At 47.0% G+C, this 24841-nt stretch overlaps 1 protein-coding gene across 1 annotated transcript in view; it reads left to right on the forward strand.

Moving 5' to 3' along the window:
* Positions 1-24402, forward strand: part of WNT3A (Wnt family member 3A) — a 96520-nt gene extending 72118 nt beyond the window's left edge. The window contains exons 3-4 of the mRNA XM_054273949.1: positions 20209-20474; positions 23923-24402. Of these exons, the coding sequence (XP_054129924.1) occupies positions 20209-20474; positions 23923-24402 (746 nt within the window). The remainder of the gene's footprint in view (positions 1-20208; positions 20475-23922) is intronic.
* Positions 24403-24841: the final 439 nt, after the last annotated feature.

Consider the following 24841-nt stretch of genomic DNA (forward strand, 5'->3'; position numbering starts at 1 on the left):
GGGAGGATGAATCTGACAGTGCTTTCTGGTATTTAGTCCCTAATTGAAATATTACCTTGAGGTATTTATAAAAAAAATATTAAATTGGCCCAGATATTTTTTTATGAATAGGGCTTTAATTAACTTTTTACATATTAAATGTACATCAGTGGAAATAGTTAGACAAATAGCAGGGGTGTTAGTCATGCAGAAGCAAAGGGATGATTCAGTCAGGGACTGCTCGTGTTACAGCAGCCTCTCCCTCTGAGGGCACATGAGAGAGATGCTGAGACCGAAGGGAAATTAGCATCAGGAGCGAGGAGAGGGAACAAATTCAAAAAAAGGCCAGGAGAAAGGCGAGGTTCCCAGTGGAGTTAGAAATTAAGGAGCTCCCTTGCTAACGCAGGAATAACTCAGAGAGCCCAGGGAGCTGAGCTCTGTTACACAACTCCACAGCTCCATCCTCCCCTTCCCTGCGCTCCCACCCCCTCCAGGTGAATGGGACAAGTTCTCTCCACGTCCAGCCCGTGGAGGGCAGAGTTTGGGAAGAGCAGAGTAACGGAGAGGGCAGCAAGGTGTGAGCAGAGATGGGAGGGTCTTGGGTTGCTGTTGATCATTGCTGCCCCGAGATGTGCAGGGTGTCTCTGCTTCGGCCCGTGCAACTGAAGAACGAGTCTGGACTCTTCACTTTTCGGTCTTGAGGTTGTTTAGTAATTCTTATCTATAAAATTTTCTTTCTGCCTAGCTGAGATCTGCTCAGCAGGGCAGCCACAGGCCCTCTGTTGTCCTTTTGTACTACAAACTGCGTATATCATATTTACACTTAATTCCCAATACCCATCACCTATGTTAGACAGCGCACTTCTACTCTAAACCAATCCCAAAGTGCCAACATCACAGCAGAAAAATGGAGAACAAGTAGAAGAAGAAGAAAGGCTGGACATGCCCAGATTCTTCTATCTTGTCTCCATAACTCCCATACCAAAAATCCTAAAATCTACATTTTCACCTTGTAAACAGGTTGTTATTACACCATTCAAACCTGTGTGACTTTCATATCCTCATACAAAGTTGGCAACTTGCTCCAGGGGTCAAAATCAAATCCCCAGGTGTTCTGGGCTGTGTGCCAGGGTCTCTGAGCCCCCCAACGGGGGGGGCTTGGCAACTCTGGACACCCGGAGGGATGTGCTGAGTTCTGACAGGGTGGGAGCCCCAACCTGGGAGGTTTTGGAGAACAGGTTAGACAAACATCTGTCAGCATGGCTCAGGAACACTGGGTCCTGCCTTTGGGCAGCAGGGTGAGAGGTCCAAGTCTGGGATCTGGGATTTTAGGTGATTCTGGAGCACATCTCGGGGTCTCTGTGGTCAGCATGACCCCGAGGTGTTGGAAAGTCTCTTTTTCCCAGCCCCGAGATTGAAGAAGGAGTCAGGATACTTCAGCTCTGGTTGTCAAGGTTTTTATTCTCTGTTATCTATAATCTTTTTCTGACCTGCTGAGATCTGTCTAGCAAGTCAGTTGGTGGCACACTGACCACCCCAGAGGCAGTGTTATCTTTTTATACTAAAACCTACATGTACTTTATTTACAATAATTTTCCAATTCCTATCACCTAGGTTAGACAGTCTGCCTCTACTCTAAACCAATCCAGAAGTGCCAACATCACAGCAGAAGATGGGAGGCCAAGAAGGAGGAAGAAGAAGGACAGGACATGCCCAAATCCCTCCATCTTGGCTTCTGAACCCCCATCCTAAAAACCCCAAAATTCTACTTTTCTATCTTGTAGCAAACTAACTATCGCTCTACTTAAACTCTCATGGCTTGTAAATCTTCACATAAAGTTGGTAATTTTCTCCATGGGTTAAAATAAAAGGCACAGGGGTCTTTGACTCTGTACCAAGGTCTCTGAGCCCCCTGGCAGGGTCTCGAGTCCACCAGGGCACACAGAGTCTACGTGTGCAAAGTCACATCCAGTGCAAGTCAAAAGTGTATCATAAACAAAGTTAACTTTTTCTAGGAAAAAAAGAGTATTTTAATACCAATATGCACTCCTAATTACACTGGCTAAACTTTTCTGCCACTTCCACTGAATTAGATCTAAATTACACCAGGCCAAGAGGAGAATCAGGCCACGTGTTTTTCTGCTGATGGCCAAAATATATATTTTTACTTGACTCGATTTATTCACTAACTGATTTGCATAGACATTTCCAAAGGCTGTTCAGTTCTTTTTTTTTTTTTCTTTTTTTTCCCCAGTTTTTTTGCACTTCACATGTCATCTCCTCCCCACTCACTACACAGGGCAGCAGCAGTGTTGCCACCAAGGGAGCTCACATTTAACAGCAAGAGAGGAATCTTCAGCAATTCCCATCCCAGGGGACCGCAGGATGCGGAGCTTTGATTTTGTTGCTCTAAGATAGGAAGGGATGAAAGCAAAGTGCACTGGCAGGAAATCCTCAAGGTGCTGGGCTCCTCCAGCAGCTTCACAAGTGCCTTTCCCTCCCATGAAAGCCACCAAAATCAGAACAGGTCATCACCTCCCTTCCAATTAATATCATTGATAAGGAGCCATGAGTTGTTCCCACCAACCCTGGAGAGCACACACCCAGAGCTGGGGGGTGTGGATGCTCTTCAAGAACCTGAAACAGAACATCAGATGTCAAATCAGGAATAAAATCAGTCAAATCAGGAATAAAATCATGTCTAGTCCTCAAATAGGGATAAAATCAGTCAAATCAGGGAAAAAATCAGTCAAATCAGGAATAAAATAATGTCCAGCCCTCAAATAGGGATAAAACCAGTCAAATCAGGAATAAAATCATGTCCAGTCCTCAAATAGGGATAACATCAGTCAAATCAGGAAAAAGTCTGTCGAATCAGGAATAAAATCATGCCCAGTCCTCAAATAGGAATAAAATCAGTCAAATCAGGAATAAAATCAGTCAAATCAGGAATAAAAACCTGTCCAGTCCTCAAATATGAAGGCAGGGTTGATGTAAGAGCAAGCAGGCATTTGGTGAATTGACAGCAGCAAGAATGAGAAGCCAAAGATGGAATTGTGATTTTTCTTGCAATCAGGTTGGCAAAACTCTGAAAAAAACCTCACAATGTGAAAGAAAAGAAGAAAATATACTGAAATGACACATAGCCTGAGCAAGGGGAGGATCTGTTATCATTTGGCTTAAAATGGGTGAGCCCAGAGCCAGGGACTGAACCTGAACCAAACCCCAGAGCACCTCCCTGCTCTTCCCGTTGTCCCATTGCCCTTCACAGAGACCCCAGTCCCAACCCAGAGATTATTCCCAGTCTGGTCCCCAGTGCTTTCCTTGCCTGGGAGGGCAAAATCCATGTGCAGATCAGGCTGGAAGAGATCATCTCCAGAGCAGAGAGGATTCCTGGACGTGAGGGCTGACCAGTGCATGGCACAGGGCATCTCTCTGATTAGAGGGGTCATTCTTTGAGCCTAAGAAACCTGGATAAAACAAGGGAAGCATCAGATGAATGAAACTGGTTTGCCTTGTGAATACAAATGATGATTGATTAAGAAAATTATCTGGAGGTGTTTGGTGTCCTCTGCTTCTCCAGCAGGTTATTTGATTTTTGGGGGGTTTTTTGAGGTGAAATAGCCCATTTACATTGGTGAGGGCAAGGTGAGAGCTTCACTGTTTTAAATCATAAGCAGATACAAGTTCTGGCTATTTTAGTTGTTATTATTATTATTATTATTATTATTATTATTATACTACATGTGTTTATGATTTGACAGTAAAGCCAATGGAGAACAACCAGAAATCTCATTTCGTTGGTCTTATATTCACCAGGTCTTATGAATGTGTCTTATTCATGTGTGTCAGATTCAGAGGTGTTTGGTATCCTCTGCTTCTACAGCAGGTTATTTGCTTTTTTGGGGTTTTTTTGGGATCAAGTAGCCCATTCTCATTGGGGAGGACAAGGTGAGAGCTTCACTGTTTTAAATCATAAGCAGATACAAGTTCTGGCTATTTTAGTGCTGTTATTGTTATTGTTAATAATATTATAATTATTATTAACATCTGTCTATGATTTGACAGTGAAGCCAATGAAGGGCATCCACAAATCACATTTCTGTGATTTCACATTTCTTATATTCACCAGGAACACAAGGTCCCATGTCTTATTCAGGGTGTGACAGATTCACAGGAGGTCCCCATGCCGTGTATTCACTTTCTGTGCTTTTCTCAGCTTCCCAAACCTAACCAGGGACATGTTCAACCCAACATGATGGCAGGCTGGCTCCTCATGGTGACTGAAATTAAACATTATTAGGTGGTGCTGTAGAGGGTGAAGTCCGCTTTGAAATTGTGGTCAGGATAATTTTCTTCCATTTATAACCTCTAGGACTCACCTCTCCATATCAGGCTGATCACCAGCTAGTAGACTTTTCCCAGCCATGCTGGCAATGCACAACATAAGGAGGAAATTTGGTTTTTTCCACTTTTTCTGCTCTGATTAGTTTGATTGTGTCTAATTAGGATTGAAAGATTTAAGGGAATGTATCAGAACACAGCTGTTGGTGAAAGAGCAAGTTGAGATAGGACAGGGAGGATGGTTTTAAGGTGGAGAGGGAATGGTTAGGGGGGATTTTGGGAAGGAATTCTTGGCTGGGAGGGTGGAGAGGGTGCCCAGAGAAGCTGTGCCTGCCCTTGGATCCCTGGCAGTGCCCAAGGCCAGGTTGGATGGGATTTGGAGCAACTGGGACAGTGGAAGGTGTCCCTGCCCATGGCAGAGGGTTTGAAACCTGACCTTTGAGGTCCCTTCCAACCCAAACCCCTCTGTGGTTCCGTGGTTCTGTGATAAATTTTCCTTGTTTCCAAGGGCCATAAAAACCTCTGCATGACAAAGTTCTGAGCCTTTATCCACCAGGCCAGCAGATGTGTTCATGGCAGGTGGAGCTGCTGGAAACGGAGCTGTAGCTCAGTTGTTGAGGTTCCTGCTTTGGTTGGGTGAGGCAGGGAATTTTTTGGATTTCCCATCTTTAGGAGCTGAGCTCCTTCAGCAGTGTCCTCACGTGCACTCCCCCAGTGATGGAGACATCTCAGACAAGTGTTCAATATATTTAGCTCCCTTTTCTGCTTGAGATTTATACAAGGGCTCCGACTATAATCAGAATATCTGTCATCTACAGCTTATCTGCTGACTTAAAATTGCTTGTAAACCATCCACCCTGTATCTGGGGCTTTGCAATTTCCTTATTCCTCGGTGTCTAAATAGATCTAAAATTCCCCAGCATTGTCCTAAAGTGTTTGGGATTAGAAAGTGGGGAGATAATGGTGGCTCTCCATCTCACAGGTGGGCAGCTGGGGCACAGGAGCTGTTTGATAGTTGTGTTTTGTAGGACTGAGCCCCTTCTCCCTTAGGGACCACAGATCCAGCCTCCAAACCATGCTTCCTCTCATGAGCTATTTATAAAAAGTGGCTTTTATGCTGTGGGAGCTACATCAAAATTTTTCTGCTTCCCCAGCTGGGTGGAACTGAAACCCACAGGAAAAAAAATAAAAAACAACAACTAAACCCACCCCCCCCCAAAAAAAAAAAACCCAACAACCCCCCCCCCCCCCCAAAAAAAAAAAAAGCCCCAAAAAACCAGATTGCCCAAGCCTGCTGCAGGGAGGTGAGCAGCTCCTCCAGCACCCAGACCCCCCTCCCTTCTCCAAATGGAGCCTATAAAGCAAAAATTTCTGCAAGCTGAAAAATTGCTTAATTGCCTCAAATTGATTCCATGGTTTTATTAAGATATTTTCCCAGCTCTATTATGGTTAATTATTTGTATTACAGTAGACTCTGAGGCCCCAAGCAGAGATCAGGGCCCCATTGTGCTAAATAGTGTACAAGCACTTAATAACAGAACCATTCCTTGCCCCAGATAGCTTGCAATTATGTGGGGAGCTGCAGTGGAAACACACCACAGCTCATGTGAGCACCTTTTAGGAGAGGTTAATGTGGATTTTGGAAGCCAAGAGGGTCCCTCACGAGAGCCTGTGCAGCCCCACTCTTCCTGATGGGCTCCAGTGGGAAAACCTCAAAGGAGAATCTTGATGTTCAAGCAGGAGATGAACTCCCCACCTGGATTAAGGCTTTGTGAGGGGAATCAAGAGGGGAGGAAAGTGGGGGAAACTGAACAGGTTCCTGTGCTGCTTTCCCCTTCACCCTTGGTTTGTGCTCAGGATTGGGCTGAGGGAGGTTCGTGAGGGAGCTTGTTACCCTGGGGATTTCCAGCCCTGCCTTGCAGAGGCAGAGCTTTAGATAAATGCTGAGATCCAGCGTTGCAGGGACCCTGCTTCCTCCCAGCCCCAGTGAGGAAGTGGAGCAGAAATGCAGAAGGGGAACCCTGTTTGTCTCCTTCTCCCTCCTCCCACCCCACCCTGTGACTGTGTTCACAAGGATCTTAGGGTGAGGGAAGAAACAAGGATCTGACTCCATGTTTCAGAAGGTTTGATGTATTATTTTATGATATATTACATTAAAACTATACTAAAAGGATAGAAGAAAAGGTTTCATCAGCAGGCTGGCTAAGAATAGAATAACAAAGAATGATAACAAAAGCTTCTGTCTTGGACAGAGAGTCCAAGCCAGCTGACTGTGATTGGCCATTAATTATAAACAACCACATGAGACCAATCACAGATGCACCTGTTGCATTCCACAGCAGCAGATAATCAATGTTTGCATTTTGTTGCTGAGGCCTCTCAGCTTCTCAGGAGGAAAAATCCTAAGGAAAGGATTTTTAATGAAAAGATGTCTGTGACACCACCCCACTCCAAACCTCTGTGGCTGCATCTCACCCATTGTGGCAGATCCCATCTGTCAAGGGATCAGCACTGGGGGAGCTTTTCCACACCTTCAAGAAGCTGGGGAGAGTTTTGAGACCTCAAAGCCCTGCTGGAGGTGATGTTTGGGGTTGGGAGTGGGACAGGTTTGGGGTGAATGGGCCCCACCTAATTTCACCTTGGCTGCCTCCAGGGATGGGGCATCCACCACCTCTTTGGACAACCTGCTCCAGTCCTTCACCACCCTCATCATAAAAAATGACTTCCTTGTGTCTGGATCCACATCTTTTTAGTTTAAAACCATTGTCCCTGTTTTAGTGCAGCAGGCCAGAAAAGAGAAGCTGCTGGTTCAAGCAAGGGCATTGCTTGTACCCCATGTGCTGCTGAGCTCCGGGTGAGCCTCAGGGGCTGTACATCTCTGCATTGCCCACCTCTCCCCGGGGCTGAGAGGATGTGAAAAGCAGCAAACTGTAGCCCCCAAACCAGGGGAAAATCCAATTGTTTCCAAGCTCTAAGCTCAGGTCTCAAGCAGAGCAGGAACCTCTGCAGATAACGCCGTGTCTGTGTGTGTGTGTGTAAAATGGCCTCACCGAATCCCCCAGCTTTAGCAGGGCTTTGAAAAAGATCTGGGTGGTGATTCAAAATCCAGGTTATGACCTGTGACCTTTGGATGAGAAATTGTTGCCATTTAGGATGTGTTAGGAGGTCCATCCTTTTCATCAAATGCGTGTTTCTTCTTGCTGCGGGAGGCAATCACACCGGTATATCATTAACTCGCAGAAAAGGAGGCTGTAAAAGAAGTTGATGGGGGACCTTAGCCCACACCCTGCTGGGGTCTGCTCGGAGCACAATATCCCAGCGACCATGAGATTAAGCTAAAGAGAAAAGTGAAAATGCTTTTCACGATTCACACGCCCTTTAGATTGTTTTATTAAACCATTTGAATAGGGATTTCCCTTTCGGCCGACAACGGGGCCCAGCCAATGCATAGTTCTAGGTTGCTATGACTTAGTTGGTGCTGGCTAATCACAAGTGAGGGCAAATTTCATATAAAATATCTCGGCCCATTGTCAGCCTAATGCGGCGTGACAGTGGCAGCACAAAGGGGGATTCATTCCCCCCAGCAGGTAATAAGGACGATTTGCCATACCAACCAGGCAGTCTCGAGGGGGGCTGTCAAATGCGATCAGAGCAGCGAAATGGAGCCTCGCATTCCATTCTCAGGTGGGCGAAGGAGATCCTTTTGTTCGACCATGTTGCTTCTGATAACGGAATACAATTATATCCTTCTTTTTTTTTTTTTTTTTTTTTAAATGCTTCCCTGTATCCTACTGACCGTTGGGGCTGTTTTTATATGTGGTTTTTAGGGTTTGCCTTCTTTTTCTTGCCTTATTTATTTTTTTTCCCAAAGCTAGGAGGGACCCCAATGACTCTTTAACCTGGAGAATTTCACCCCAGTCCTTCCCTGCTCCTTTTCCTCCTTCCCCTTTCATTAAGAACCCTGTCCTGGCACAATGAGAGCCCTGTATCCCCGCTAATCACCCCCCATTGGCACACACAGCTTCCTTTTGTCCGGAGCATCCCAGGGATGTTGGGGAGACCAGGGGAAATTCGGGGCAGATGGAGAGGACCGTGCTGCTCCAGGACGATGGAATATTCAGGAGAAGGCATTCATGGGATGGAGGGAGGGGGGGATCAGAGCCTTTCACACATGAGCAAGCCAACAGAAAGACAGATAAAGCACTGAGCGGGGTAGGTAGGGAGACATACACGGCAATTATTAGATCAGCAGAGAGATAGGGCGATAGGGAGATAAGGGAGTGTTTGCTTTGCAGGTATCAGACTCGGGTTACTGATACCAGACCGTCCTGCTGATTTGCCTATCTCGGGGGTCTGGTTACCTGCGAGATCACCTGGGGTTGTTTTGACAGTGGCTAATTAGGGAGAGCATTCCATCCTGGGCTCACAGGCAGGGCAGCAGGGAGCACTGGCCCTGGACACCAGGCTTGCAGGCTGGCCTGGCCTTGGGCAAGCTGGCTCTGCCCGTTCCAGGTACAGCCTGAAAGGTTTGGGGTGCAAAAAATGTTTGGAAGTGCAAAAAACATTTGGAAGTGTAAGAAAAGTTTGGAAGTGTGAGAAAGGTTTGGAGGTTTGAGTGCCATGCTGGAGGTTTCAGTTCTGTTGTGCAATGAGAGCCATGAGCAACCAACAGGGAGAAAGTGAAAAGAAAAAGAATGAGAGAGTGAAAAGAAAAAGAATGAGAGAAGACCCCCATCACTCAGATGTTTTGGGGAAACTTGGCCATCAGGATTTTACAAGCCATGCTAATCCAACCTCCTTCAATCCAGCTTTGCCTCTTATCTGGATCGCCTTCATGTTCCCTGGCAGGAATTGCCCATTTAATAATTTCCCTCCAATGAGCTGAATCACTGCTAATCTGATCAAATGTCTTTTTAGGGCCTTTCATCTTCCCAGGGATGTGTTGACACTAGCACAGCTGGTTCAGAGGAAACAAGAACTCAATCAGAACTCCGTTCAAAACACGGATGGGACCCAAACCTAACCTTTCCTTTCAGATATGCAAAAGTGTGGTTAACTTCTTGTTATTACGCATTTGCATAAGTCTTTGCATTTAGGGGCCTGATTTTTAAGTGGTTAAAGAAGCCACGCAAAGCCTGGAGCTGGATTTTGATGAGAAACCGTGCAGAGCCAGCTGGGCACGGAGCTCTCTGTGAGGAAGGGGACAGGCTGTGTTGCCACACAGAGCTATGGGACAGCTCCTGGTTGGCATCATCTGCTGTGCTGTGTCACTATAGGACATAAAAAACCACAAGCTCACACTGCTGTTCTCAAAGTGAAGAAAAAAGGGAAGGTTATTTTCTGACTTCAACATTTATAGTTTTCCAAAAGTGACAGCGGGTTGGAAGGTGACAATGCCGCCTCTCCAATGACACTGGTCAAACTAACAGTCTATCAACTTTCTCCTCCTCCATAAAGGAATGCAAAGCATTGAGTTATTTACAGAAAGTGTGTGAGAAAGTTCACTACGAGAGTGTCAGCATCAGAAAGTTTAGAAAATCTTAAAAAACCAAGGTAACAGTGCTGTGGGTGCTCCAGTTCTCCCAGAGCTGCAGCTGCTCTTGGAGCCACCTCCATCCCATTCCAGGGACAGCCTCAGTTACCTGCAGCCCTCAGTAACCGCTGTTCTGGTGGAGTGGGCTTCCCTTGGTTTGGAGATAATCCCATGTGGGAATGCTGCTGAAGAGGAGGGGATGTGACACAAGGCAATGGCAGCAGGAGCTTGGGGAATGACTCCAGATCGTTCAGGCCAGTCTGTGGAACTGTGTGGAGACTGGAGCTGTGGATTCTCATCCCTGGAAATGGTCAGGGCTGGGCTGGATGGGGCTCTGAGTAACCTGGGCTAGTGGAAGTTCTCCCTGCCCATGGCAGGGGCTTGGAAAGAAGCAATCTTGAGGTCCTTTCCCATCCAAACCATTCTGATTCTATAATTCTCTGATTGCAGTGTCACAAAGAGATCTTTGAGGAATGCAATTAGTGATCCTTCTGCACCCAAGGGATCCCAGGCAGCCATTTGGGCTCTGCTCCTGTTCAAAGGTTCCCAAGGTCCTCAGGATAAGATTGATGGGGTTTATATAACCCTGGGCACACCTTAGTGCAACACAGAGCTGCTCTGGAACATCCTGAGCTGCTGCCAAGACCTGTAACCAGATGAGGTGCTGGCTAGAAAGTCTCCATGTCATAAAATAATGGAACAGTTTGGGTTGGAAGGGACATTTAAAGGTCCCCCAGTCCCACCCCTTTGCAATGAGGTGACCACAACTCAGCCCTGAGGCAGCTCCAGGTGCTGAGAATCTTCTGGAAGGCTCCATGGATAAACAGTGATCCCAGCATTGCTCATGGGGTGCTCAGGCATCATGCAGCACATGCTGAGGAGAACATTCCTGCCCTTTTCCCCTCCCCTGTGGAATGCTGCAGGCTGAAAAGGTGCCCAAAGCTCAGGCTGGAGAGGGTAGGATGAGCTGTCTGCCCATTGCTCTGCAGATGGGGAAACTGAGGCAGGGTTTTGAAGTCACCCTGGTCCAGAGAGGTCCTTGGTGCAGCCACCAGGCCCTGATCTTCCCAAAGCCTCTGGAGGCTCCTCAGGGCTCCACAAGGGCTCCCTGGTGGGTCAGACAGAAAATCAGGGTCAGGGCATTTGGTGGTTTAGGCTGGGAGTGACCCCAAGGAAAGAAACAAAAGTTTAAAAATCTCAGAACCTCAGGATCTCTTCCTTAAGCTTCCACTTAGGGAAGTGTTTTCCAGTACAACCAGGATGAAATGGACACTGCTCTCACTCTAGAATTTGGGGATGTTCTCTGTGGAATGAGTCTCAGTCCCACCAGGAATCCTGACTTGTCCTCTCCTTTCACTTAGGGAAGTGTTTTCCAACATAACCAGGATGAAACGAACACTGCTCAGGCTGCAGAATTTGGGGATGTTCTCTGTGGAATGAGTCTCGGTCCCACCAGGAATTCTGATTCCTTTTAGAGTCCTCGTGCTGAGCACATCCAAGGGTGGAAATCTTCCATCCTAATGGGTGGAAAGCAAACAGCACATGTGGGGCAAGGAGCCCCTTTTTAAGGAGTAAAGGGGTAATTGAGGAGGTCTGAGGTGCTGCAGAAGGTGAGGATGGGTCAAGGGAAATGGGAACTCTGGAAACAGAGGGAAGCTGAGGGGAGCTGGAGGCTGAGCCAGGCTTATGTAAAACCTTTTGGTTGCTTTATCTGAGATGGGATCCTCTCTTGTACAATGCAGAGGAATGTGGGGAAGCTGAAGCTCAGCTGCCTCCGAGGCTCCCAGTGCCAATATTTGGTTTCCAACGTTCCCAGTGTTTTCCCCTTGAGCACTGCCAGGGTCCCAGTGCCGTGACACCCCTGTGATCCTCCTCCTCGTCCTCCTCCCCTGTGATGGGAACAGAGCTTGTTGCCCTCCAGCACTTGGGCACAGCCTGTGGATGGATCTGTCAGCCAGCCTGTGCCAAGGAGTTCCCTGTTCTCTGCCTTCCCCTGGCGCTGGGCCAATATTTAATAGTTCTGATTGGCAAATGATTTCCTGCTTGGTGATCATTCAAAAAAAAAAAAAAAAAAAACCAACAAAACACTTCTAGCATTTTTTTCTTTTTCCCCACCTTCCCATCTTCATTCCTTTCCCTGGGGAGACATATGTCCTGTGAAAATGTGAACCTTCATTTCTTAGTATGGTTTCGGTTGGAAGGAAGACGCTTTTAAAGTTCATCTAATCCAGCTCCCTTTCCAACGGATCAGCTTGCTCAAAGCCCCACCTAACTTCACCTTGGCTGCTTCCAGGGATGGGGCATCCACCACCTCTTTGGACAACCACCCTCATCATAAAAAATGACTTCCTTATGTCTGCATCCACATCTTTTTAGTTTAAAACCATTGCCTCTATTTTAGTTCAGCAGGCTCTACTGAGAAATCTCTCCCCAGTTTTCTTGCAAGCCACTAAAGAGCATTGTGAGGTGGGGGAGACCATCCCCATATCCTGATCTCTCAGGTTTTGGCTTTCAGGGAGCTGCTGCTCACCAAGTTCAGCAGAGCCCAGCAGTGCTGAGGGACTGGGGTATCCTCTGCTGGAATCTGGGACAGCCTGGGCTGCACTGCTCCCCCTGCACGTGGATCCCAGGGCCAGCAGGCAATGCCATTTGTGTTGGTATAAGCCAGCAGTGATGCCTCGATGTGCTTTTGCAAATCCTGGGAGCTGTGACTCACCAGTCCCTCTGGATTTCGCTCCTGCTGTTCAGAAAGCAGCTGTGCCTGCAAGGCTGTTAGAGCCTAGAGAAACTCCTTCTCCCAGGGGCCACCACCTCCTCAGCAATCAGCAGGCTCCTTCTGTATTAATCTTTTCTGGGATTCTTCTTTTTCATCCAAAGTGATGCAGTGTGGGCTTTCATTCAGAGCCTGCTGGTATATCTTCATGGAGATGTTTCTGGGTGGATTCAAAGAGAGCACAGTGTGCTGAGAGCAGCTGGGTGGTGATCTTGGTAGTGCAGTCAAAACCCAAATTCACAGAATTCACAGAATTCATAGAATCACAGAGTGACCAGGTTGGAAGAGACCTTCAAGATCACAGAGTCCAACCCAGCCCCAACAGCTCAACTCAACCCTGGCCCCCAGTGCCACATCCAGGCTTTGTTAAACACACCCAGGGATGGGGACTCCACCACCTCCCTGGGCAGCCATTCCAGAACTTTATCACTCTTTCTGTGAAAAACTTTTCCTGCTATCCAGCCTGTATTTCCCTTGGTGCAGCTCGAGGCTGTGTGCTCTGGTTGTGTCAGTGCTGCTGCAGACAGAGCCCAGCCCCAGCTGAGCACAGGCACCTTTCAGGAGCTGCAGAGAGTGATGGGGGCAGCCCTGAGTCTCCTTTTCTCCAGGCTGAGCACCCCCAGCTCCCTCAGGGGCTCCTCACAGGGCTTGTGCTTCACCCCACCTCAGTCTAAGACTGGGCTTCCAAAGCTCCTCACAAATTCCTCACCACCTTCTTCCATTGGGCAGCACCTTCCAATGCCTGGGATGCCAAAGGTGCAGGAGCACCACAGGAACCAGGGAAAACTGAGCTGGGATTAGCCCTTTGTGTGTGTAAAAGGCTGGGTTGTGCTGCTCCAAATACCACAAACGCCAGCTTGTTCCCAGCTTTATTTCCAGTTTCTGAGTTCTTAGGATTTATTTTGTTTATTTGTTTGGGTTTTTTTCCATTTTAATCCAGAATCAGTGTAGTGTGTCAGCTGTTGTGCAAATCTTAACTGGCAGCTGTGGGTTTCTATCCCCTGGAGCCAAGGAGGGAATTGAAACCCTTTCTAACACTCCCTGGTGTACCTAGGGAGTCTGCCCTACCAGGAAGATGTTGGGAAGCCTTGGCACCTTCCACCTCTCAAAGATGGATGTCTCAAGAAGCCAGAGCTAGAGGTACTTTCTGCAGACTCTTAGCTTTGAAAAACAAAGCTCAGAGGAGCCAGCACAGCTCCTCCCCACAGTCCTGCTAAACAGATAAACCATTTCCCCTATTTCACTCCATTTTTAGCAAAATGTCTCTCCCAAGGGCGCTCCAGAGGTCTGTGGTGTCAGAAATTCAGGGCTCACAGCCACACATTTCCAATGTCTTTCCAATCATGAAATGGAGCAGGATCCTCTCCTCAAGAGCAGACATGGCTGGGAATTCTTTCCTTCATTGTCTGGGACATTTCTGTTCTTTTCCATGTTGTTTATACATTATTCAGCCCAAAAGGCACTCACTGCTTCACTCCAAGGACTCTGTTTCAAAAAGGAAAGATTTAGGGTTTCAAGAATGGGGAATGGCTCAGTGTTGCAGGATAGATGTGTTAAAAAGGGATTTTCAGAGCAAAATAAACCATTCTATTCATCCTGCTGCCTCACCACTGTCCATCTTGCCACGTATCTGGGACACCTACCTGACCTGGGGTTAATAATTTCATCATTCAGGGAAAGACTCAGGGAAAATAAGTCACTGTCTGGGCAGAAGAACACACGAGAGCAGTTGCCACATATCAGACAGCTGAGATATTCATGCAGTTATTCATTTGCCTTCCTCATCCCACAATCTCAGAACCCTCTGCTGGGCTCCAATCCCTTCTCCTTACAATTCTGAAGACATCACTGAATTTAGCATTGCAGGCTCCTGGGGAGATAAGCAGGATTGTCCTCAGGTGTACAGATAAGGAAGGAGAAGCACAGAGCTAATGAAGGGTTTGCCCAAAGTCACACAAAACAGCCTTGTCACAGCAGAAAAGCAAATCTTGGGTCACATCATCCTCAGGCCTCTGGATTGTCAAAATTTTACTGCTTAGCCAAGTGGTTTTGCATGTCAGGATGGGTTTGGTGCTGGGATAAGTGGTCAGAAAGTTCTGCACAGAATATTCAGGGGACGTTCATTTTCTCAGATTTCAGTCTGGGCTTAGAAACTCTTTCCAGTGTCTTGGAGACCTTTGGGGGGCAGAGGGCTTTAGGGAATACCCCTAAGGCCCTCTGTAAGTCACTTTTCCACTGATATTCAATCCTCCCTGAATGGAGAGGGAATTTTGGAAAAGCAGCAGATACCCAAGTCTCTGCACCCTGCAGGAAACTCAGGGAATCAAACGAGCTGAACCCAGAGCTTTGGTGACCAAAATAAAGCACTTATAATGCTCTGAAGTCAACATCCCCGTGAGATTTTGGTCCCTGCTAACCTCCTCTTGCCAGGTGACTTCCCAGAAGCTCTCCAAGCCCCAACCACCTCCTGCCACCAGAACCACCCAGAGAGGGACCAGGCCTGACAAACACAGGGCACTTTCCTGCTATCTTCGCCAAATCTCCTGCATTTTTATATGGCACCTTAATAACCCCTCATTTCCATCACAAGTGCATGCTTTCCTCCCGCTTATCTCCATCTCCATGCTGCTCCTGCTCCATTCCTGCAGCCGCGCCGCCCCCGGCTGCATCCCAGGGATGTTTTGGGGATGCTCGGGGATGCTCCGGGAAGGCAGGACATGTCCCATGGCTTTTGGGAGGTGGCAGGACGTGACTCACACCATGGCACGGCTCCATCTGCGTCAATATTGAACCCGCTGCCTTAACTTAGGGGGGTAGGAGATGTTAAAGCCAGTGCCCTAATTTCGTGGAGTCATTAAGGGACCTGGCTGCGACTTTCTCAAGAGACAAAACTCCTCAGCTCGGTGCCCCGGGGCCAGAGCTGAGCTCCTTGGCCCTGCCTGCCTGCATTCCCCAGGTGGTTACCATCAGATACAAGGCGATTTGCTTCCTGTTGTGTGCTCTTAAGTGGTGGCTGCATTTCAAAAGCAGGGGAGTGATTGAGTCCCGTCCCAGGCTGTAAAAGGCACCCGGCGCTTTCTGGGAAGAGCAGAGCTCGATGTAATTGGTGCTTCTTAAGGAAAATCCCATCAATGCCCTCCTGGCTTTCAATGAGGGCTAAAAACCGTGCAGAGTTTAGGGGATGGACCTGAGATTTAGGGTTTGGTGTCTACAGACAAAATTGTCCGCCTGGAACTGCTTGTGGCCAAGTCTGGCAAATATGGGAGTTCTCCAGGCTGTGCTGCCTGAAGCTCCCGGGGGTTTGAGCTGTGCACCTGGACAGAATCACTGGGTTGTAGAATCCTTAAGGTTGGAAAAGACCAGCAAGGTCACCGAGCCCAAACATGAACCCAGCACTGCCACAGAATCCCATGTCTCCAAGTGCCATATCTCTTAAATCCCTCCAGGTGACTCCACCACTGCCCTGGGCCTGACAACCCTTTCAGTGAAGAAATTTTCCCTAATATCCAACCCAATTATCTAATTTTCCCTAAAATTTCCCAAATTTTTCTTCTTGACACAGCCTGAGGCCGTTCCCTCTCTTCCTGTCCCTGTTCTGTGGGAGCCTCGCCTCGCCTGGCTGTCCCCTCCTGTCAGGAGATGTGCAGAGCCACAAGGTCCCCCCTGAGTCTCCTTTCCTTCAGGCTGAGCCCCTTCCCAGCTCCATCAGTCCCTCCTGGTGCTCCATTCCCTTCCCTGCACACTCTCCGTCCCCTCAATATCTTTCTGTAGTGAGGGCAATGCCCAGGGAAACACCACTGAGCTGATGGCTCCTGCTGAATCCAAACCAAGGACGCCCAAGCCAAGGCCACCCCTCTCATCCCCACACAGGAGAAGTTTTCCTGCACAAACACCATGGCTGTAGACATTTTCTCTTTGGTCCAAGCTTGGCAAGGCACAGAAAGTTTGCAAACATCAGTTCAGCACCGACAGCTCCTTCCCAGGCCTGGACCAGATCTCTCCTGGCAGAGGAAAGGGAGATTCCCAAGAGATGAGAGCTGGCCTGACCAAGGAACTTTAGGAAACCACACAATCCTTGTCTCTGGTACCTGGGTTTGATGGATGGGCCACCTGGTGGGTCAGGAATTACCTGTATGGTGGCACTGCAGTGGTGTTCCTTGGGGCTTGGGGCGGCACTGCTTGTTGGTGACAAGGACAGTGGGATCCAGGGCACTAAGGAGCTTTGTGACACCAGGCTCAGAGAAGGGATGGAGATGTGGCTCTGAGCAAATCTCATGAAGAACAAGCCCAAGTGCAAGGTCCTGTGTTGGAAAATCCCAGCTCTACAGAGACAGAGCAACTGAGTGGTGTTTTAAAAGATTTTATTCCATTATCAGTCTCGATGAAGGCTGAGACACAAGAGATGAAAAACTCAACATCAATCTATCTGGAGCCTATTTCCTGGTTACCTTATAAATATTATCTTATAAATATATACCTTATAAATATTTTTCAGCCTATTAGCTTTTGCCAGGCAATGCTGCTAATACTTCTAACACCAATGACGTGTTATTTTAATCGCCTATAATCACCTATTATTCCACCCCATGTGGTCTTGCTACAATGCATCTTTCACAGTTCTAATTCTCTAAAATATCTGGTCTTTTTCCAAGGCCATCTTTTGAAACTTGTCCCTAGCTCAATCTCTCTCTCAGGAATGTCATCTCCATTCCATGGCCTTCCTAAATCAGCACACCTTATCTCGGAGTTTGCACACAGATGTGCAAGCCTGTGTGAGCTTTCAGTCAGGTTTTGAGAACCCTTCACAAATCCATTTCTCATAGTCCTGCACAAGGGTCAGGCCCACCCCAATCCCAAACACAGCCTGGGTGGGGAATGGGGTGAAAGTAGCTCCGAGTAGGAAAAATGGGAATGCTGGAACCTTTAAGGACCTTCCAATCCAACCACTCTGTGATTTTATGGAAAGATTTCGAGGTGTGTCAGCCTTTCCCTGGCCAGACACTGCCCCATCCACCTCCCCACCAGATTATCATAGCATCCACCCCTCACCTCACCTCACTGGCTTTTGTGAGGAGCCTTCATTCTTCAGAGACCCCAAAGCTGGTCAGAAATGTTCTTGGAGACCTCATATGAAGCGCTGGACCCCCAAAATTTGGTTTCTGGATCCCACCTGGACTTAGGCAAGTGCAAGATGCAGAGTCCCCATTCCTGTGTGAACGGGGCTCTCCTGTCCATGCTCCAAGCTGAGCTTTCACAATCAAGAACTGCATGGTCATCATTTGCAGGATGCCGGCATCCTCCAGGCTGGCCAGATGCTGAACAAGGGTTTTTCAAAATCACACTGGCGACCTCAGTGTTCCTGCATTTTCCTTTTCTTTTTTTTTCTTTTGGTTGTAGCCCTCGGTGAGTTAATAACCTCCCCAAGTGCCCTGGCAAACATGTTCCAGGACATTGCTCATCCCTTCAGCCTGTAAGGTCATGCACATTATGGGATTTGCATATTGTTGTGTTTGGTAGCCGTCCCAAAGCAAAGCTTGAGCTCTTGCTTAAGCCTAAAATCCAGCCAGGACTGCCCCACAGTCGTGATTGCTCCCCAAAAACATGTTGAGTTTTTGGCTTGGTACATTAAACTTTCTTCACATTAGCAAAGCCTGGAAGCATCTGGAAGGCAAAGATTAAGCCAAAATGCCCAGGGAAAGCTCAGATCAGCAAAATATGGTGCAGGGAAGGTTTGAATGGTTTTTGAGAAGTCAGGTGATACAAAGCTCAGTAGAAGCTTTGGTGAAGTTGCATCAACTGAAAATGTGACCTTGTGACTTTATGGATCCATTAATATTTCAATGTCCCAGCAGAATAATCTAAAAAATGTAAGAAAGAACACAATTTCTAGGATAACTGGTCTGTAAGCACAAGGTGAGTGGGGAATAATACAGGAGGTTAAGGGAGACCTGTTATCAGAACCATTGTGCCTGCTTAGAATTGCCCCCAGGGTTTGAGAGCAGCCCTGTTCATGGTAAAAATCCCATTTTTATCCTTCTGGTGTTTTCTGAGGTGTGGTGTTGAACTGTGGGGTCATTTCTTGTGAGTGAATAAATCAAAAACTGCAAAGAGAAAGAGAAATAAATTTGATACCTTGGGGTGCGCCCCACTTGCAAAGCAGTTTGAAAAGTTTGGTTTTCCTTTTGGCACAGTGTGGAAAAAGCTGTGGCATCCAGGAAAGCCTTCCCTGCCCAGCTCTGCCTGGGATGGAAGGCTGTGAGGGAAGTTCTCCACAAAGACTAAAACTCCTCAGTCCTTGGCCATGCCATCTCCTGGTGATTCTGGTGGGATCATTCTGCTGATCCCACTCTCCATCCTGAGCCTGTGGGCACAAGGGAAAGCTCATTTCCCTCATTTCCATACATTGCCCCCCTTGGCAGGGGCCTTGATCAGGCAAGGGAGGAAAACTTGGGGCGGGTGCAAGGTGCATTTTGAGTGCTGTCACTGATTAAAACACTCAGCCTTGGGGAAAAGAGATGGAGGGAGGGGACAAGGCTTGGTTCACATCCTGAGGATTGAGGATGTGACAATCCTGGCATTTTCCTACCTTCCTGCCACCAGCACCTCTCCCTGTCAAGGAAGGGGAGCGTTACCTGGTGCTGGTCCCAGGTTGTTGCAAAGTGTAAACCTGCATTTTTAATTTTTTTGGGAACATACCCAAATTCTGAAGCAAAGCCCACAGCTCAGGGTCTGGCTATGTGGTGCACTGGCTGCACAGTACCAGATAGAATATTCCCCTGAAATTCAGGTTTGCACAGCTGTCTGTGGTGCCTATGCCCTCTCCAAAGACCTGAGGATGACCCCAGTCAGAACTTTTTGGCTGACCTCAGTGGCCTTGGATCAAGCCTGGTCCTGTCTGTGCAGAAACTCATTTCCTAGCAAAAAAAAAGTCTTTGGAGTAAGTCCAAGCCAGACCACAGGGAAGAGGAGGATTCCCTGGCCTTCTGCCATGCCCTCCAGAGAAAGTGTTCACAGCACTGACCAAATCCATTCTTCACTGACCCTTCCTTGTTGTAGTGTTGTGAGGGTCCCCAGGACGAGGTGAGAGATGAGAATTGACTCTTAAGTTCTTAGAAGGCCTGAATATTATATTATATTATATTATATTATATTATATTATATTATATTATATATCTAATATTACATTACATTATATTACATTACATTATATTATATTACATTACATTATATTATATTATTACAATATGCTATGATATGCTATGCTATGATATGATATGATATGATATGAAAAGAAAATTATATACTAAAACTACACTAAAGAAAGAGAAAGCAGACATCAGAAGGCTAGAAAAGAATGAATAATAAAGACCTGTGACTGAACTGATCAGAATCTTGACACAGCTGGATTGGGATTGGTTATTAAGTAAAAACAATTCACATGCTGGGTAAAAATTCTCCAAATCATATTCCAGAGGAGCAAAACATGGAGAAGCTGAGGCTCCTCATCTTGCCAGGAGAAGAAATCATGGCGAAGGGATTTTCCATAAAATATCCCAGTGATGTTTCCTCTCTCTCGCAGCCACCAGGGAATCAGCCTTCGTCCACGCCATCGCCTCCGCCGGGGTGGCATTCGCTGTCACCAGGTCCTGTGCCGAGGGCTCGGCCACCATCTGCGGGTGTGACACGCGCCACAAGGGCTCTCCTGGCGAGGGCTGGAAGTGGGGAGGCTGCAGTGAGGACGTGGAGTTCGGCAGCATGGTGTCCCGGGAGTTCGCGGACGCGCGGGAGAACCGGCCCGACGCGCGCTCGGCCATGAACCGGCACAACAACGAGGCTGGAAGGACGGTAAGGGCGTTTCATCTCCTCCTTTCCTGTTGGTGTTTTCTCACCTGAGAGGATGAGTGGTGGGAGGGGATTAAGGGGGCTCAAAAGACCTAAATCTGGGCAAATTTCACAAAATTGGTAATACCTGTCTGTGATAGTTCTAGATCAATGTGTTTGGTCTGTGAAGGCTCCACATGAATTCACCCACACGCATGTAAACACCTGCCTTGGAGTCATCTGTCCAGATCTCTTTTATAGAGGATGGATCAAGGCAGGTGTAGGATGGGATTTCATCCCAATTTAGGAGGATATCTACCCCCAGAAGGTGGGATTTCATCCCAATTTAGGAGGATATCTACCCCCAGAAGTTGTGGATGCCCATTCCTGCAAGTGTCCAAGGCCAGGTTGGACAGGGCTAGCAGAAGGTGTCCCTGCCCATTCCAGGGTGGTTGGAACTGAGCGATTTTTAAGGTCCCTTCCAACCCACATAATTCTGTGATTCCACTATTAGAGTTATTAACTCACTTAATAATGTCCTAATTGTGCCTGTTCCCTTCCATTGACTGTGGGGCACCAGAAGTTCAGGTGCAATTGTCCATTCCCCTTCTCTGCAGCCTTGAGGGAGGAGAAGAGCCAGGAGAGCTTTTCCCACAACCCATCTTCTCAACCCTGTTGTATTTCCCAGGAAATATTTTAACAAAATTAGAGGCAATAGAACTCTGGTGCCTCCTGATTAAACTTGGATCATGCCCTGAATCTTTTCCCTAGGTGGAATAATCCCAAAAGGGGGATATTCCTTTTTTTTTTTTTTTTTCCATCTCAAGAATAGCCCATAAATCCGGAAGAATGTAATTTGTGGGAAACAATTTGTGGAACTGTAGAACCACAGAGCCCTTTCTAACAGAGATTATGCCACAGCTTTTCTGAGATAAGAAAGCACAGGTTAATGTGGTCTTGTCCCCAGGTCTTGCACATATCCAGGAGGACATTTGTGCAGTGAGCTGTACCAAAGCCACAGGTCCTCAGGCAGGTTGGGGTTTCCTGAGAGCGCCTGAAGTGGATGCTGTGAATTCCCAGTGGTGTTATCCCACCTCACACCACAGCAGAGCTGTTGGAATACAACTTCTGAAAGGGAAATACCACCAGAAACCAAAATTGTCTGCAATGGAGACGACTACAAGCAATGATGTGGTTTCTTCCAGCTCTGGCCTAAATTACCCCAGGAACCACCAGGGATGGGGCAGTGCTGGTGGCAGTTACTGGGATATGTAGTGGGAAAAAAAGGGCTGGGGAGAAGCTCTGGAAAGGAGGGATTTCCTTTTAAGCGAGAATTTGTTTTAAAGTGAGAATCCTTGGAAAAAAACAAACAAACATAGTGGTGTTTGTGGGTCCTCAGGATGAGGGAAGAGATGAGAATCTTGACTCTGTGTTTCAGAAGGCTGATTTATTATTTTATGATACATATTATATAAAAAGAAAATGATATATTGAAACCACACTAAAGAAAGAGAAAGGAGACATCAGAAGGCTAGAAAAGAATGAATAATAAAATCTTGTGAGTGACCAGAATCGCAACACAGCTGGACCTCTGATTGGTCATCAAGTAGAAACAATTCACAGGAGACCAATCACAGATCCACCTGTTGCATTCCACAGCAGCAGATAATCATTGTTTACATTTCTTTTCTGAGGCCTCTCAGCTTCTCAGGAGGAAAAATCTTGGCAAAAGGATTTTTCATAAAATATGTCTGTGACACAACCATCCCTGTGATCACAGGGCTGCAGAGGTCTTTTTACTCTAAGTCTTGTTCCTTGACTCTGAGTTCTTCTAGGACATTTTACAGGTGTCAGACCATGATCTGAAATCCCACATATGTCACACCACGACCTGAAATCCCAGTATTTTAGAAAGCACTGGTGTTTTCCATCCTCACCATGCCAGCACCCACGGGACAGCTCTTCCAGGCCCCCATACCTGAGTGTTCCCAGCTAAACCAGAGCCATGGGCAATGTTTCCTATCAGTTCCCACAGGAACTCCAACCCCACTGCTCCTCCAGGAGTTTTGATTAAGCTCAGGGTGATTATATGAGCAAAACCTTCTGCGGTTCTCCCTCCTCGCTAATTGCAGCCAGCTCTGTGGCGGGTGATACTCCGTAAATAACACAGGAAAACACCTGGTGAGCACCAAGGTGCTGATTCATGGCAAATCTCATGGACTCAGGCTGGCACTCGCCTGTTCACGTACCCAGAAATTTGCTGATCGCTCTGGAAATGCAGATTATCAAGTTGCATAAGGTTGTCTCCCACCCCAGAGTACTGGAGGGCAACACCTCTGTTTATTTAAACTCGTTATATAAGAGATAAAAACAAGTAGCAAAGCTTCTGGGATCAATAATCACCCTCCATTTATCCAAGGAGAGTGTTTTGTTTTGAAGCCTGAGCCTTTAAAATCAAAAGTAGAGCTCTTTTTTTTATTTTTGTCCTTTGAAGTGATTTTAGAAAAATCATAACCCTGGCTTTAAAATAAAAACAAATCCCTTTTCAGTTTCTGAATGTAGCCGTAGCAAGGTTTGAACCTTGTTTGCTTAAGTAAACACAAAACATATGTAAAGGATGGAGTTCTGTTCTAGATAGTTAGGACATTTCATCTTCGTTTTATTTCCTTTTATTTTCATTTATGAAGGCATTGTTTGAGAAGCTTTGTGTGTTCTTTGCTTTTCTGCCCAGATGTGTTTGAATTCTTTTCCTGTGTGACAGCACTGTAATATTCCCACATGAACATTGATAAGACAGAAGTTAATGAATCTCCTTGGTGAAAGTTTTTGGTAAATCCTTAAATTTGAGCTGGGAGTCAGAACCAGTCACTGAAAAGTAAAGTTCAGAAGTTTTATGGTTTAGACCCAGCAGTGACTGAGGGATAAGAGGGTTTTTGTTCACAAGAGTATAAATATATCTATGAAAACATCCATAATTCCTTGGAAGATCATGGCCAAGTGGCAGAATGTCATAAAGAGTTTTAACTACGGGTTAAAGATGTTCCAGACATCTTTTATGGAAAATCCTTTCCTTAGGATTTTTCCTCCTGAGAAGCTGAGAGGCCTCAGGAACAAAATGTAAACAATGGTTATCTGCTGCTGTGGAATGCAACAAGTAGATCTTTGATTGGCTCATCTTGGATGTTTATAATTAATAGCCAATCACAGGCCAGCTGGCTCGGACAGAGAGTCCGAGACACAAACCTTTGTTATCATTCTTTCTTTTCTATTCTTAGCCAGCCTTCTGAGGAAATCCTTTCTTCTATTCTTTTAGAAGAATAGAAGAAATGTAATGTAATACATATCATAAAATAATAAATCAGCCTTCTGAAACATGGAGTCAGATCTACGTCTCATCCCTCATCCTAAGACCCCTGTGAACACAGCCACAGTTAACGTCTTCCTTCTCCTTTGCCTTTCTTCTCTTTTGCAGTCCATCATTGAGCTGATGCACCTCAAGTGCAAGTGCCACGGGCTCTCGGGCAGCTGTGAGGTGAAGACCTGCTGGTGGTCCCAGCCCGACTTCAGGGTCATCGGCGACTACCTCAAGGACAAGTACGACAGCGCGTCCGAGATGGTGGTGGAGAAACACCGGGAATCCCGCGGCTGGGTGGAGACCCTGCGGCCCAAATACAACTTCTTCAAGGCCCCCACTGAGAAGGACCTGGTCTACTACGAGAACTCGCCAAACTTTTGCGAGCCCAACCCCGAGACAGGCTCCTTCGGGACCCGCGACAGGATCTGCAACGTCACCTCCCACGGCATCGACGGCTGTGACCTTCTGTGCTGCGGCCGCGGGCACAACACGAGGACTGAGAAAAGGAAAGAGAAGTGTCACTGTATCTTCCACTGGTGCTGCTACGTCCGCTGCCAGGAGTGCATACGAGTCTACGACGTCCACACGTGCAAATAAATCAGGCCTAAAACCCCCCTTGGCCGGGCTCCGAGTGGAGAAATGGATTTTTGAGCCTACTTCCTCTGAGGTTGCAGACGTGAGAGAAGTCTACTTTTTTTCAATATTAAAAAAGAATTAAAACTGGACAAAAAAATTTAAAAAATAAAAAGGCTAAAACTGGTTGGATAGAATAGGTCTAATGACTTCTGGGCTATCCCGAGGTACATCTGGCAGTCACACAAGTTCTGCCCCGACGCCGATGCCTCCGGAAGGAGAGCAGCTCTTTCCACCAGCCCACAACACCGAGCTGGAATGAAGAGCATTAGCAAAAGCATGGATTTGCTCTGCTCCCACCCACCTGAAGTGACTCGTGTGATTAAGTGTCCTTTGAAAGACTTGCATCTTCCTAAGCATCTCCTTTTCCCTCAGCCAGGCAGAGGCTGTGCTGAACGGCAGC

This window comes from Melozone crissalis, unplaced genomic scaffold, assembly GCF_028551555.1.
Source record: "Melozone crissalis strain CALT ecotype California unplaced genomic scaffold, PUWL_Pcris_2 ptg000016l_1, whole genome shotgun sequence".
NCBI classification, from domain to species: domain Eukaryota; kingdom Metazoa; phylum Chordata; class Aves; order Passeriformes; family Passerellidae; genus Melozone; species Melozone crissalis.